At 34.2% G+C, this 16,529-nt stretch overlaps 1 protein-coding gene across 1 annotated transcript; it reads right to left on the bottom strand.

Moving 5' to 3' along the window:
- Nucleotides 1-2,577: 2,577 nt before the first annotated feature.
- On the bottom strand, nt 2,578-15,580 carry UBA2 (ubiquitin like modifier activating enzyme 2). The gene is made up of 15 exons (XM_085306483.1): nt 15,552-15,580; nt 15,147-15,211; nt 14,614-14,714; nt 14,329-14,450; nt 13,636-13,703; nt 11,132-11,253; nt 10,184-10,283; nt 9,469-9,629; nt 8,471-8,564; nt 8,255-8,367; nt 7,626-7,781; nt 6,903-6,999; nt 6,127-6,232; nt 5,221-5,357; nt 2,578-3,713 (listed from the first exon to the last, which is right to left on the bottom strand). The coding sequence occupies exons 1-15, from the start codon at nt 15,578-15,580 to the stop codon at nt 3,532-3,534; spliced, it is 1,653 nt and encodes a 550-aa protein (XP_085162609.1). The 3' UTR covers nt 2,578-3,531.
- Nucleotides 15,581-16,529: the final 949 nt, after the last annotated feature.

Genomic DNA, 16,529 nt, shown 5'->3' with positions numbered 1-16,529 from the left:
CCTTTAAAGAAGCATCAAGGCCTCTGCATTATGGCACTAAACTGCCTCCTCCTGCTCCTCCTATCCCTTTGTCTGTAGGTGTACAATCTCTGCCRTCACCCTGCTCAGACACTAGCTCAGAAACAGTCTCAGGCAAACAACAACACAAAGACTTTTGGCTTGTGTAAGACTTGGTACATTACTTTCATCCTAATTTTTGCATTCTTGCAAATTCAGGAGTATTTCAGCTATTCAAAACTGAAGCCTTTTGTCCTTACAGCTGCAAAGAGAAGACAGAAAAAAATATCTACCTATACCATCAGAAAAACAGAGTATAGAGAAGAACCTCTCCCAAAATTTATTTTCTGAAATTCAATGTTTGATCAGTTTTCTAATTCAAATTTACAACTTTGGAGTAGTAGAGATATGGCTCAAAGCAGATAGTATCAATGATAAATACTAACTGAACACAACCTTACTTTATCTTCTGAGATCTAATAAATGGTTAGCAAGAGGTCTTTGTGTGAAGGTCACAACTTGAAATGGCACATCAACCTGCTTACCAGCTGTCAAGAGTCAACAGGCCAGCAAAGCATGCACATCTCTATGCGGTTCAACGCTGAAATGGTTTCATAAGGTGAAATTAAAATGTCACAAAGAACTACTTCAAGCATTACATCAATATCTACAATTGTTTTTTACGAAATAGGCTGGTACAAAACTGTCATGCCATGGCCTTAAAAGCTCTTTCTCCTGACTTCAATGGCTATCAATTGCCCCTTGAAGGAACAAGTACTGTACTCGGGCGATCCTTTGAATGTTTTGAGAATCAGATAGGTTGTGTTTTAGTGTGAAGTTTACTTTTTCTTACAATAAGATTGAGGGAAAATCCTCCCAAACTTCTTCACTGTAAGTCAGAAGAGCTTCAGGAATCTCTAGTTTAAACTGCTGCACAATAGTCAATATTCCTTTCCATGCCCCAGTGCAGAAAATATTGAACTAATAGCACACAAAGACAGGTATGCTGTAATTATGTAATTAAATTCTAGGCTACCTTTCACGCTGTAAATCAGATGATATATAGTTTAAATTCTGTGCTTCTTTAAAACCAAATCTAAACAATCAGTATCCTGCAATGGCCTCTCGCACCTAAGAGGGAATGCTTGGTTAATACCAAACATTTTTGCAATCTGCTTTTTTTGATGGAATTAAGACAGTTGTCTACCACCCTGACAGACTATTACGTATGTCTTATTGAACATTAGTATCCCAAATACTTTTGAGAAACTGTAATCTTACACTAACACGACACATCAGCTTAAATGCTAGATAACTTAAGTAGAAGGCAGCAAGACTGAATAAAAGTCGCCCTTCTCACCTGTCTCCTTTTCCCTGCCAAATTTCCTGGTGTTGCACATTATTGTAGAAATCCATTTCAAATCTGCTCATATCCCATTCAACTTCCAGGCCTTGAACTCTCAACWTCAGCAAAACTGATATGATAAAGTTACCCAGAATTACAGCTTTTAMTGTAACTAAACTCCTTTATACAGCCTTGTGCAAGCAGGGACATTTCCTYGGGTAGTGAACGAGATGGAGTCGCACTATTTTAGATACGTTACGCGTGCCATCTGCTTAGATAGGATTGTGCTCCTCACTGTGACATGACAAAGCTCTATCACACAGGTAACAAGCAACCTGACAATTAACTTAATAAACCAATAAAGCTTTATTTCTAATAAAGCTCAAAAGAAAGCGTCATTTTAATTTTCCTGATTATGTCAATTTATACTTCTCACATCTGAGATTTATGAAATTCTAGTGTTTTATCTGCTTATGGAGAAAACTATAAAAACTTCCTCTATTGTGTTGAAAATACTTTTATTTCTTTCATTTACATCTTTACCTCTCAGTCTTCACTGGCGATGGTCAAAAAGCAACTAACTCAAAAGGATTTACAGTTTCATAGTAGAGAGGTTTGTCTCCAAACAAGCCACTGCATATGACTATTATTACCTAAAAGAAGAGATAAAACATTAATTGCACTGTATAATCCTACAGTTCTGCACCTTACTGGCAAATTAATACCAATGAAAAAGTGGCCTTTGTACTAGACAGAACCAGATGCAGAACTGAAACCTAAAGAATTGGTTTTGTTTTCTTGTATCCTCCTTCTCTATTTTAATATTTTACTTAAAATTCAGGCATTTTGCAAACTAAAATAGAACAAATCTTATTTGCTTAATATCTCTGCTCTCTAAGGCTAACACTGAGTACTTCAATGTTAATAAAAGCAGTTCTGGTTCATTGATACACCAAAGAGCAAGTAATTTTGGCATGGTGACAGTAGTTCTGGTGGATTAGTGTATTCTAAGAATTGACACTTACAATTTTGACAGCTGCCAAAATATTTATAAAAATGCAGTAGCTTCAAGATATTGTTTCTAAAAATAAGTACTTTTGCGCTATGCACAAAATGTAGTATATAAAAGACCAGAGCTTCCTCTTTCTAAAAGCATGAAGTGGTGAAAGCATTTGTACATGGTGGTGTAAGTGCTCCAGCTGAAGAGGCCAATAATTGATTGTCCAGGAAAAAAAAACATTCACAAAAGTTTTATTAAAAAAATCCCCTTTCACCTCAAACAAGTGAAGCTTAAGTTCTGTACTGCTAGGTTAGGTTTAAAAAAATTGAAATAGTACAGTAATTTTTGAAGGCTATACATTGTAAAATCCCATAAATCAGCGTTAACTTGGACTGTGCAAGCAAATATAGCAAGTATTTCAGATGTCATTTATTTGGTCCATCAGATGTACAGTATAGTAGTAGTATCTGAGTTTACAAAACATCAAATATAAATAACCTGAAACTGTAACAATACACAAAAATTTGCTTCTTACAYTGACATACCAGGCAGTACGAGCTGAAAAACTTGAGTAAATTAACAGTTTTACAGTAATGTACATAGTGCCAGTTGAAGTTTAAGAACACTGTTAAAACATGGCACTAATTTGCTTTAGTGAATTTTGTCCTTTACTTGAGTTCAGGGTGTGAAAAATATTTAGGACTAGGCTAAAATACTTTTCTTCAAAAAAAAAAAAAAAAAAAAAAAAAAGAAGAAGAAGAAAATAAAAGAAAAGAAAAAAAAAGGAAAAGGTTACTTATAAAGTTAGGTATCAAATGATGACCCTTTACTAAACCAGGGTTCTTTTCTTTGTTCTATTGAATTATACCTAAAAGGTATTTACACAAAAATAACATGCCTTTTTTTTTTTCTCATTACCTTTTACGCAAATACTTATGTGTAAGCTTTTATAGACTATGTTTCCACTATGTTTAATATACCATATGGAAAAACTTCTAAAGAGTCTATTGAGATGAAAGCTTTATCATCAAGAGGAACAGACACAAATTATTTAAGCCAGTGGTTTAGTATTCCCTTGGAACAAAGGTCTTAAAATTAGTCTAGTCTGGACATTTTTCACACCCCCAAGGTAATATGCTGTTACTGTATTACATTATCTGAATTATTCTGTCAAGGGGCATTTGCATATTCAGTCTAATGCTATAATTTCATCTTGCTCTTCTGTCTGCTCTGTACGCACTCTCTTAGCACTGATGCACTCTTTATCTTCAAGTTTTCGCTTTTGGCTTTTATTTGCCGTATCATCATCAATGTTGCTTGAAGGACCTTCATCTTCAGAATCAACAATCAATAGATCATCTTGATCTGGAGCTGCAAAATATACGTTTTTAGTATGTTGTTATTCYAATGGATACTGCAAGGATAGTTTATCCTCAACCCAAATTTCATGTCATAAAACAAGAAAAAGGATGTTTGTAATAAAACAAATATATCTTGCAGTATTCTTTTCCCACATCCTTTGTCATTCAAATGCAGAAATATTTTTCAATTTCCTTGAAATATGTACAAAATAGGCTTTTCACAGGTTTCTACCTCTTCATTAGAGGTGAAAATAACGCAGTCATCCAAAAATACAAGAAATGCATTACCTAACAAGAGCTTTTTGCACATGCAGAACAGAAGAACTGCATACTATCTGCAGGAGTCCCTGAGGAAAGAACCTTACACACACTGAATCATTGTCCAGTCTCACTTTTACTAGGTATTCAACAGAATTCCCACAAGAAGCCAAATTCTCTGAGAGAGAGAATATGAAGAAAAGGAGTGGAAAAGGGGCAAATTTTTAAAAAGAGCTAAAGGATATCCATGGATAGAATGAAAGAGAGAAAAATAGAAGAAAACAGGAACTTTCAAGAAACCTGATCAATTTTATTTCTTTTCAAATAAAAATTCACTGTAAAAACTAATTTTATGCTATTTTCTAGTATTAGTTTTTATTTAACTTTAAATAAATTAGATCAATGCTCTAACATTTTATCTCCTCTAAGACAAGAAAGATGCAGGTATCTTAAACAGGACTATTTGACTTGCAAATGAACATCATTCCAAAGTTTAAGACAGAACTACAGATACTTAGTTTGTGTGTGTCACTACAAATATTCAGATTTATATGCTATCCCTATGCAGCAGTAAGGTGCTTCCAGGACATTAGCTTTTAATGCTTAAACAGCTTATATTGATTTGAGTTAATCTATTTTGAAAAGATTTAAATAAACACTCTATATTAGAAAGATGATGATATTTTTACCTGGATAGCAAATACTGTTTTTGCCATGCTTTGCTTGACAGGTGAAAAATAATTAAGTTATTTTGCATGATATGTCCATGATCAAAGACAGTAAAAAAGTATTAATCTGCAGGGAGAAGGTGACAAATAATCTTTTTTTTTTTTTTTCCCAATTAACAGAGCAACCATCAGATAGAATGGGTCTGAATTTATTCAAATCACTATGCACTTAATGATGCATAACAAATGATGCACTTAAGCCAAATCCAGCCTCCCTTCCAATCTTCTGTGAGTCAAATAATATCATTTCAAGGTATGTTACTGTAAACCTTAACAATCTTAAGTATACATTTTTATTATTTTTTATAAATAAAATACATATATGTATAAATATATATTTACACATACAAATATACATATGTATATGTGTACATATGTGTGTATAGACACACATAGAGGTAATTTAGATCCTCTTCATTTGATATTGGCAAAAAGTTATGTCCTAAAACTAAAGACAACTAATGATTTAATTGGATTGCACTACTGAAAGATTGCATTTCATTTTGTTTAACATTCATTTCTATTATTTACCTGTTGACGTTGATGGTTGCGCTCCATCATCACTACCATTGGTAATGTTCCTGGGTGTTGTTTCTGGTGGTTTAGGGCCAACTTTTTCAGGGGCATCACCAACAACTTCAAATTCTACATCTTTTTCAAGGTCTTCACTGTGGAAAAAAACATATTCTTTTAAATAACTAAATGAAAATAAAAAACTAACTTTTTTCAAAAAAACATACTTCCTTCAACTATTAGAGCACTTTACAACTATGACAAAATAAGAAAAAAAATAAAAAATGAGGAAAGCCTGTTGAGTCCTCCTTCATAATTCATGCTTTGTCTATTCACAAACACTGTTTCACCCACTGCCATGCCTTAAAATGCTTAGGAGAGGGAAAAAATAAAATAAAAAATAATTAYATGAGCTTACTTTTCTTCCTCAATTTCACATTCCTCTTTTTCTTTGGAACTGTAGTGTGTTAAATTATTGTATGTAATATGTATACCTCTTATCCACTGTTAAAAACACTGGCCAATTATTTTAACATGATTTACATTTGCATTGTTGCATCTCATCACAGGTAGTCAGGTCTATTAGTTAGCRGGGTTTTTTGGCCTTTGTTTTAAATCCTCTGCAGTTTCTTACTTATTGACAGCCCCAAAAGTAAATTTAGTTTTGCAYTGCATTTCTACTTTACGTAATGACCACATTATTTCAAATAAAATAAACTCTTTTCTATTACTATTATAATAAAATAACACTCTAACACTCTAATTTTATCAATTAATAAAAAAATCAAAATTCCTCTTTAACCTCAATATTTACTTTCAATGGCCTAATCTTTGAATTTCATCATGAATTTAAATTCTGTATTGGAAATTCCAYATGTAACTATTTAAAATATATACATGAAATAATTATTTCAGAATCCTTACCTATGAAGCACATTTATTAACAGTGTATAGTCCTGGAGGAAATCATCTGCTTGTAGTCGAGTGCCATTTCGAATTCCAAAGTCTGATAATTTCCTATGGTTATTTGCTAGAAAAATAGTGAAATACTGTGGTGTATATTGGCATTTGTATTAAGGTTTTATTTAGTATTAAAATTCAAAGCTATCCTTTATACCTGAATAAATTTGATGAAATGRGTACTCCAGAAATTGCATGTAGAAAAATAAAACTAACTTTTATCAGCTATATTTAAAGCAAAAGTTAACGTTTTAGCCTATGGCGAGTTAAACCTATATGTTTGACTTATTTATCCSTCGTGCATTCTGTTCAAACACCTCATTATATATATTTAGGAACATTTTCTGGAGAAGATAATATTCGTATTACAACAGTGTGTACAAGCATCAGTCATTGTCCATCATAAAAAGATCATATCTAAGAATCTAAGAACAATAAAAAGAATGGGATTACAAACTGGAGGAGATAATTACAGCACTTCTATAGCTRAGTATTTACTCTTGAAGAAATTCTGATGCTCAAAACAAAAGCACTTTACACAGGAAAGCCAAACACTACTGATAGGCATGTAGACAATACCACTAGCTATTCTGAAACCATTTACACACACACAAGTCCAGTTCTCTTCAAATATTAGTCCACAGGATGTACACGTAGACGTATGCTATACTTCCATTCTGTATGTCTTAGTTACTTTCTACCTTTTATTTACTCTTACTTAAAAGTTTCAGTATGCATACCTTCTGTTTCTCCTTCTTCTGAAGAGATAAGAATAGTTCCTTTCCCATCATCTATTTGTACATCTGGTGCTACCATAGCAAATTTTTCTTTCACTATCTGAAAAAACGAATATGATTATTATTATCTTACTTGAAACTACTTGTGAAGGAAATAACCTTGTATTATGATTTTCCTATCCTAGCCCATGTTCATTAAAGCACTGGCTAACGTCTATAAAATTATTATTTTTCTATTTTTACTCTCATGAACAAAATAATTATCTTTTTGCTATCTGAAACTACAAGATCTAGCCACTACAAAAACTATCTAAAAAACTTGTAATCTTTCCTTTACAGGTTCAGACATTATGCTGAATAAAAAATCTTGGAATACTTCAAAAAAATTACAGAATTACAATTCAGTTGTTACTACAGCACTATAATGTGGCYGTTATGCTTTTAATCTCAATACAATTTGATTTTTTTTTCTTAGATGAGTGGGCTTTAAAAATACAAAAAAAATACAAAATACAAGCTTTTTTTCTTTGTTTTTTCTGTTTTACAGGAGTCAGAAGAGTACTGACTAATCTAGCTTTTCTTGTAGCTGAGAGAAATGCAAAGTATAGAACAAACATAAATGACTAATGTACAGTGACAAATTTATTTAACAAAACACAATTTTAATCATGTGCATTACAATTAAAATAGTTAATAAGTAGTTAGTTAATAGCTGATAATATTTACCTTATCTTGGAGTGTTAACACAGTTACTTTGTGTACATTAAGTTTCACAGTCACTTCTGGCTTACTTGCACAAACATAACAGTTAGGATTTGGTGGATCCAAAGCACAAGGAACCAATAGCTTCTTTCTGGGATTTGGTTGCTTATTCAGAAAAATCTTTAAAGAAGAAAACAAGTCATTCCTTAAGTAACAACACTAATAAAACTTGGGTTTCCTAGAGATTTATTCTTAGTCTCATAGGACATTCTGTTTCCTAATTTTCTTTGACATGCCTGTTGAGCAGGAGAAAGTGCATGTTATGGCCAGTCCACAATGACACCTGTGCAGATTGACCAGCTATGGCCAAATAGACATGTAACATGAAACAGCTGTGTTTCAAGTGGTGTCAGAGTCTGGTTCTCTCCCTCCTATCCAGCAGCCAATTTTCATGAAATCGGAAGGAACTTAAGGATCCTTGAGAATTCCATTTCTCTTTCCACTGCAGCTGAAATTTCCRAGCACATTCAGGATCTATTGGGGTGATGACAACTGACAGAGAATAAAACTCCACACTAGTCAAAGCAGAGTAAGCATGACTGTTAAATATATAACGAATAATAACAAAATAAAAATATCTTATTCCCACTTACCGTTCTACACTGATCTATTTTTCCTGATAAAATCTTCAAACCCTCCAGCACTATCAGACCAGCTATTACTGCATTAGTAGTAGCTATAGCTGGGATAATATTTCCTGCCATTGCTGCAAAATAAGCAAGAGTATGCAGATTTTTAACAGTAAATGAAGACTAGAAATTTTAGATATCTTTCTATTTAAATAAAGTGATGGTATATTTTATTCTTACATTTGATGTCAAATCTGCTCTTCATATTCATACTGAAAACATGCATCCTGAGGTTTGCAGCAGAAGTGACAAAATCCATTGCAGACGGGTCATCCTGACAAGAAGTTAATGCAAAAGTACTTAAAATTCAGATTATATATYGTAAAAAAGTTTGCAACAGATGATTTCTAAAATTATTACCTTAAAAACACTTTTAAGAGTCTGTACAAATCCAATTCAAAGTTAACATACTGCCTCTTTCAAATGGTATGTTTAGGCAGAGCAGTAAAGGTTTAGAAATTGTATTTAGTATTTTAGTACTGAATTAGTATGTTAATGTTAATAAAATGCCTTGTATGTTTAAGTACTAAAACTTGTAATAATTTATGCTGTTTCAAATACAGATGTTTCAGAAGTTACAGTACAACAAATATTTCACTATCTGTTGTCATACTATTCTACCCCTTTGTCTCCTCTGTATTTACACATTACTTTTTTTGTTTTATGCCAAATAACAGCTGACTGCAAGAAAATCACATGGTCTTGGAGCTAGAACAGAGGCAACTCTTGCTTTTCATTTTTCTTCAGTAAAACTCATATTACATCACATGCCTACAGTCAAAGCTAATTATTCTGTACAACTAAGTGCACAACTCTAGCTACACACCATTGTGTAAGAATGTATTTTAGAGAAGGCTAGAGCAAAATGAAAAATGAAATGGCATTATTACAGTACTTTCAAAATCACAGCTATGTATGACAACTACTTCTGAAGTTCTGCTTTTTAAACTTGTTGAATTAAGTTATTACCTTACATTTCAATACTTAATCCCCAGACTAAATGAGTAGTAAAACATTGTCTAAAGTATACACTGGTTTACATACAAAAAATGTTTTCAATGAGATGCTAGTTATTTTTGTTCAAAGTAGTACTATTTTGGAGTGAAACTTTTCAGTCCAGTAATATTTGTACCAAATATGTAGAGTACATGTGGTTCTTACATATTTGGTGAACTAACCTTATCCCATATAAGCTCTGCTCCATCACCTTTCTCAGCTAGGTGAAGTCTCAGGGTTTCAACACTCTTTGAAAATAAATGTGCATAGCTCTTTACATCCAGGACCTGCTGATCTTTCAAGACTGCTGAGGTCTCATTTTGTTGGTCAGCTACATTTTTCTCTTTGGGAAAAGAAAAAACAATTAAGACTAGGAATATTTAGAAACCCCACAGAAGTTCTCTCAAAGAGCTAAGTTTTCCAATTTCAGTAAAACTAAACGTTTTCTAAACCAAGAAAGTAATATCCTTAAACAACAGTAGCCCTAACATTTTACAACCACTCTGCATTTAAAATTGCAGTCTATAGCTATACTTGCATCTATCGTCTGGGTATGCACTTGTTATAGTAATGTACATTTTCAGCAAAACTCAGCTGTTAAAAGATAAATGTATCTAGGTGTATGGGAAGTCATCCCAGAATAAAGTGACATACAATTTTGTAAAATATGAATTTTGCACAACAAGTACGGAGGATCTGAAATAACAGTTCCAAAACAGGTCTAGAAAAATTGTTTTCTATGTAGAGAAGAAATAAAAATCTGCTGAAATCACAATTAAGTAATACATTCATTATCAGCACTAAAACTGTGACAGTGAGAAAATGTTCATATCATAGAGATGCATTAACTGACAGGAGGTATGACATATAGATATACTAGAGGAGGGGAACAACTACCTTGATTCTGTACCTCAGCCCAGTCCAGTGGCACTGGAGGCTTTCTTTTTCTCCACAGCTTATCCATTGTCAGCAGATATCTAATGTCATCTTTGAAGAGCTAGGAAATATGAAAAAAAGGAAGAAAAAAAAAGAAAAAAGGGACTTATGTACCCTACTTTTCATCTGCTTTGAAGTGTTTACTTCTCACCTTGAAAATATTTTTAGCCGCATAAATAAATCAGACTACATAGAAGAAAAAAAAAAACAGGTACAGAAGTACAAAAAGGTTCTTATTGCCCATCCTCTAACATTTATTGCTTCACACAAAGGAGACATAGCTCTGATAATTTTTTCTTTGTTTGAAAAGTAAAGTMAGTCAAGAAACAGTAATTCAAGCAGTGGGTACATCTGCCTACTGAAGCCATCATTGCAACTATTTGTATAATCTCCCTAAGATATTCTTATCTGTTTGTCAGTGAACAAATGAACATCCAATTCCAAGGAAAATGGTTACCGCCAATCAATACTGTGTCTTGTACTCCTTTCCCGTTATCCACTTGTGGCAGTTTTTTAGAAGAAAAACTCCTAAAATAGCTTGTATTTCCTTATGTCAGGGTCTGATTATACACTGGGGGTGAATGACAGCTATTTCACCCTCTAGCTGGGTTGTGATTAGGCACAGTGAAACTACTACAGTATTCAACAGTTTGAATTTTTTATATTATAAGTAATTCAAACGAAGCTTTTTGTGTACAATATGGAACCAGCTGCTGCAGCAGTAGCACAGACGCAGATGGAACACCATAAAACAACCATAAAGACCAACACTACAGCAAAACTGGTGGAAGTCATGACATAATTGCATAATTGATGGCTAGCAGTAAACATATAAACAGTGTTCTGGGTTAACTTTAAAGCAGTTCACACACTTTGAATACAGAYATTTATTGGGGGCAAAAATGATACCTTAGTAAAAAGTTTAACTGGATCGTATCCAGTTGATTTAGCCCACTCCTTAGTTGAAACACGTTTAATCTCACCATCTTCATTGGATGCTCGTGCTCTGGCTTCTGCTTCTGCTGGCTCCCCTATTAATAGTGTTAACCAAGTATTTTAATTAAAAAACAAAAACAGACAGACAAACTCATAAATCAACATCCAAATATTTCCCCTAGAGTCAATAAACAAAATTACGTAGGGACCATAACATGGCTTTACTTTGCCCAACAAAAGCTGAATTAGACACAGCCTGACTGCTCCTGTACTTCTGTAACTACCATACGCTAATTTAACTTGATGCCACCTAAAAGMCTTATTGGAAGAAACAGCGAATAATTGTTTCCCATTTATTTTCTCCACAATATGTTGTGATTTCATAAACCTCTAATCATCCCCTCTTAGTAGTCTCTTTTGCTAGTTAGAACTTCAACACAGAGAATCAGCTTCCCATGCCTGGTCCTCCCTGCTGCCCTTGTCTGTATCTTTTCCAGTTCTACCATATCCTTTTGGAGGTGGAAGCATCCTAACTATATTAAAAAAAATTCCATGTGTAGAGATGCTATTCATTTTCTTTTTCTTTCCCAGTCACGTCCAGCACTTGCAATTGTGATTCCTAATAAGCAGCACGTTGATGTTTCCAAAAGTCTATCTATAAAAGTCTTGACTGAATAGGAACAAGTCAACTCAAAGATCRTTTCATATGTAAACTTGGGAATGCTCACACACTCTTTATCGATGCATCGTTTAATATTTTCTGCACCAAAATTCCTTGATTTTATCTCTCAGTTATTCTGTATAGTGCAGCTTTCTGCAACTTTTTGAGATTAGCCCTCACCTTTATTATTTTGAATGATTTTGCCTAATTATGTATGTTGAACAGATCTGGTCCCATCCACAAGTASAGACTCTTCTACTCATCACTGATCCCTGTCACTTAAGTATCTCATCCACATAAGGATGGATCTTCATCTTTTTTACATGGCCACTTAGCTCCTTCAGGTTCCTCACCAACAGTTCCTGACTGCCTTCTGAAGACTCCAAACTGTGTCTACAAGATATGCTTGTCCATAGGTTTGCTGATTCCTTCAAGGACCTGAGCAGTCACATAAGGCATGACTTCCCTTTACAGATATTGTGTTGACCCTTCTCTGACACATCACTTACGTCCACTGCTCTTAACCAATGTTACAGCTACTGCTAGTTTGCTCAGTACAGATGTCAATCTACAGTTCGGTTCCTGGAATTTCCCTGGAATCCCTTTTTAAAAAAGTAGCATAGCATCTGCTATCTGAAGTCTTCCAGCAGTAGTTGTTTCAACTGAGTTACGTGCCATTCTCACAAGGTTTAGTTATTTCATTCTGCACTTCCTGGAGGAATACCGATGGGTGAGTACTATCCAACGTTCAGAGAATCTGAAGTATCAGAGGATCCCCTGAGCTTGCTCTCTCAAATCCATTCACTTATCAAAGGATCCAAAAGCAGAAGATGTTTATTCACCTACACAGTAACTACAGTTACTGCCATTACAAAAAAATATAGGACAGGTACAAAAACATCACTCAGAATGAGCACATTTCCTGCACATACGAACGTGGACGTGTTTCAGATCAGAACAGTTTGCACACAATTCCTGTATTCCCTTGCAATCCCCTCAACTAGAAGTGAAAAATGAAGAGTGACTACAAATATCACTCAGTTCTCTGTCCTCAGTTCAAAGGATAAGACTCCCAGCTGCAGGGAAGGAAACACTCCCTCAAATCCAAGTACATAGGATCTCCACTCTGTGAAGATCAGTAATATTTAATTTTTACTTCCAGCTCACTTTGCACTTCCAGTTTCTGTGCACACAGTGAAGATAGTTTGCTTCGCAGGCAGCAGGACTCTCTTCATCTAAGACATATATTTTACACCTGGATGCATTAACCCAAATTCTATAATTTATAAGGGTATGTCTGTTCCTCACAGCTGCTCTACGCACATTATCGCCAACACAACTAATGAATGCCAGTGACCTGTATTACACTGTAGTAAAAAAGTTTTTGCAACAGCTGAACAAATCATTTTACTAACTTTCAGGCTGCCYACACAGCCACAGTTCGGATAACTGAGACTATTAAACCAATGGCCTTTTTGAAGGCTATTTTTACACACTGGCCACACAAACATCTTTAACACACTACGTATCAAGGAATCCAAAAGACATTGGAATTGTTTCATATTTCTATTAAGTAATAAGCAAACACTAAATTATTTATGGTGTATAAAAAGGTCTRTAAGACAAACTACTGTTAACACATCCCAAACTCATGTAGCCCATGGGCACTATAAGTGGAATCCTCTTAGAAGAAAACAGAGCTAAACTGTCCAACTTTAACTTTAAGAAATGGATGGAAACAAGTCATAATTTCTGAAACAGAACTGTTAGTAATCGGGCAGTACTCAAGTAAACTACCAGTTTATATCACACTCACAGGCAGCTTCAGGATCAGCTCTGTCAGGAGAGACTTCTTGATCAGCATCTTCTTCTCCAAAGAGCTGGCTATATAATAATTAAAAATAAAAACATAACACTAAATTTTCATCATATCTGGTTAAGCACTAAAGTATTTCCTAACTGACATGCATCGATCTGAGAATTCTTACTACTAGAGTATCACTTCACACATCGCTTTAAAAACTGTTGAAATTCATCATATGTAGACTTTACACTGACCACACAAAAAAGTCCAATAAAAAAAGTAAAACAGATCTGTATTACTTAATCAATAGTTCATTTAGCCTTATATTTATATCGCAACGCTGAACGYATTGCCTGTACCCACTCTGTAAGATCCTAGCAAACTTTACAACTGTCGATACAACAGTTACAATGAAAAATGCGTCAACTTCACAGGAAATAAGTGAAGGATAAAGTAAGCTCTTAACAATCCACACTGCTGTACCAAAGTGCTAGGTTTTCTATGATACTGGTACAAGCCCTGAGTACTAACAGATGTGTTATCTTTATTCTGAACATACAGTTRAAACAACAGAAAAATTGCTTGATAATCCATGTTCATTTGCAAAAAGAGTGCACCTGTTTTCTAGTTTTTAAATGGGATACCTACAGTCTGAGAAACAAAACAGAGTGAATCACAGTAACTATTTTCTTTAAAAAGACTTACTTGAACAAATACTTAGCCCACACAATGCAGTGGATAGGTTCTGATGGCGTATTGCGGATTGTGCAGCCTGGAAAAGTCTTCTGAGTTGGTTTAGGATGACATTCATAACATTCTGTCACTCCCTGATGAAAAGTGAAAAATTTATTTGTCACACTGTGAAAGCTACTGATAGTATATGTTACTACCAGATGAACTGGAAGCGTATCTCAAAACACCCAGTACCTGGGTGCCTAAAGTAGCCAGTGATCTAAAGTTTAAGAGACAAAGAGTAATACACAGCCTAACCTTTTTAATAACTGTTACTTGTCCAAGGTAGCCTGCAGTTCCACTCTCTATAAGAGGAACATCAGCAGCCAGACACATCCTGTTCACATGGTTACGGGCAGCTGCAAAATGAAGAGTTTTCAAAAAATAATTTGAATATATAGAAAAATGTTTGACTTCTCCCAACTCAAACCACCTCCTGTGCAAATATTTATCTAGAATTTGCCTCATCTCATTCTATACAACTATGCCTTTTTAATAAAGTCAACCTTGCAATTAATGCAAAGTAGACTGACATTATTAAATACAGCAAGCTCAACTGGAAAATTATATATGCATATACAACACTCATCTGTTCCTATAAAACAGTAACATCAAAATTAGTGCTTACTTTACTCTATAAAAGCACTGACTACACTTTCAAATTTCTACTGATGCACACAAACATTAGTTAAACTACCGATGGGTTAAGAGGAAACTTGTCACTTAACTGACAGCGCAGAAGTACTAATAGTACTTTAATCTCAAATATAAAAGCATAGTGAGAAATTTACCTCTGTTATCCAAAGCATTCATAACCAGGGTAAATTGGCGGAAGAACTCTACATTGTAGTCTGGGCTACAGAAAAGAAAAACAATATTCAAAACGGCATATGAAATTTGTTGGTTATTATACCACAACAGAAACTACACACATGCAAAGTGACTGATATTCATGTTATATGTTACACACATTCTAAGTTTACTGCTGCTCTTCAATTACTCCATTTGTCTTCCGACCCTTTTAAAGCTGGGTAAAAGCATGTATTCTATACTACTGGAAAGCAGCTCCTCCAATTAGGACTAATTTGACCAATGAAATAGGCAGAAAATGAAGAAGTGATTATACTACTTTGACATAAGGAGAAACTGACCTTGAAAGCCATCAGCAGAGGCTACAAGGTTCACACTGTAATTACCACAGCTCATCAGACTGCTGATAATTCATTATGCTGCAATAGTTCAATTGATTTTGATTGTTTCTCCATACACTTACAAGTCAAGACATGGGATTTTAAAATCTCGACACTTTYGTATTTTACACTATTTTTTTCTAATTAAAAAAAGAAAAAAGATGGCAAAGAAGAGCACGAGTAAAGAGGAAACAGGGTTAACAGTTTTACAGTTTCAGGGAAAGGATGCAACTAGTCAATGTTTTGATGAGTAACAACAGCAACATCAGACCTCAAACCTTCTTATTAAAAGAGCATGACTTTTTAAGAAAGTGGAACAATAGAAATTAAAATATGGGAAATGAAAAGCTATATGATTTTGTGCTTTACTAATTTGATATTAACCACTATGACGTTAACTAGACTCTTAACAGTTTTGGACATGTATAAAAGACATGCACTTATACACATCCCCCCACATACAGACTTCATGGTTTTTTTAGAACATGGACTCAACATTCATATTTATTTTCATCTAATTATTGCTCAGAACATTCGGGCATCCTTGCAGGGTAGAAACTTCTATATTACTGTTGCTAATAAAGGGGAAATTAGACAGAAACAAGTAACTACAGCCTACTAACGCAGTATAAGAAAATTCATGCAAAGCCTATATTCCCARTCAAGTGTATGGTAGTCTTATATTCACAACTATTTCTTCTTACTGCAACAGCTTTGTGAAGTATTTTAAAGCATCCCATTGCAGCATTTAAATAACCCAGTATTTGCAAATCAAAGCATGTACTTCTGCCTTTAGGTTGCATTTGAAAACAGCTTTGAGCAATTGAATCAGTAAACCGAGGCTGCATTATCATCTAATTCATACAATGCAGGACAAAAGCTTTTACTATCTGCCACCAAGACTGGCTGCTTAAATGCATGTTACAAAGTTATGAAGTCTAGTTACAAAGAAGTGCAATCAAGAGGTTTAAAACAGAACACCCA

This window comes from Rhea americana, unplaced genomic scaffold, assembly GCF_003343005.1.
Source record: "Rhea americana isolate MKP2758 unplaced genomic scaffold, rheAme1 scaffold_24, whole genome shotgun sequence".
Classification (NCBI taxonomy): Eukaryota; Metazoa; Chordata; class Aves; order Rheiformes; family Rheidae; genus Rhea; species Rhea americana.
The sequence above is the reverse complement of the archived record's forward strand: the minus strand, read 5'-3'. Positions and strand labels throughout refer to the sequence as shown.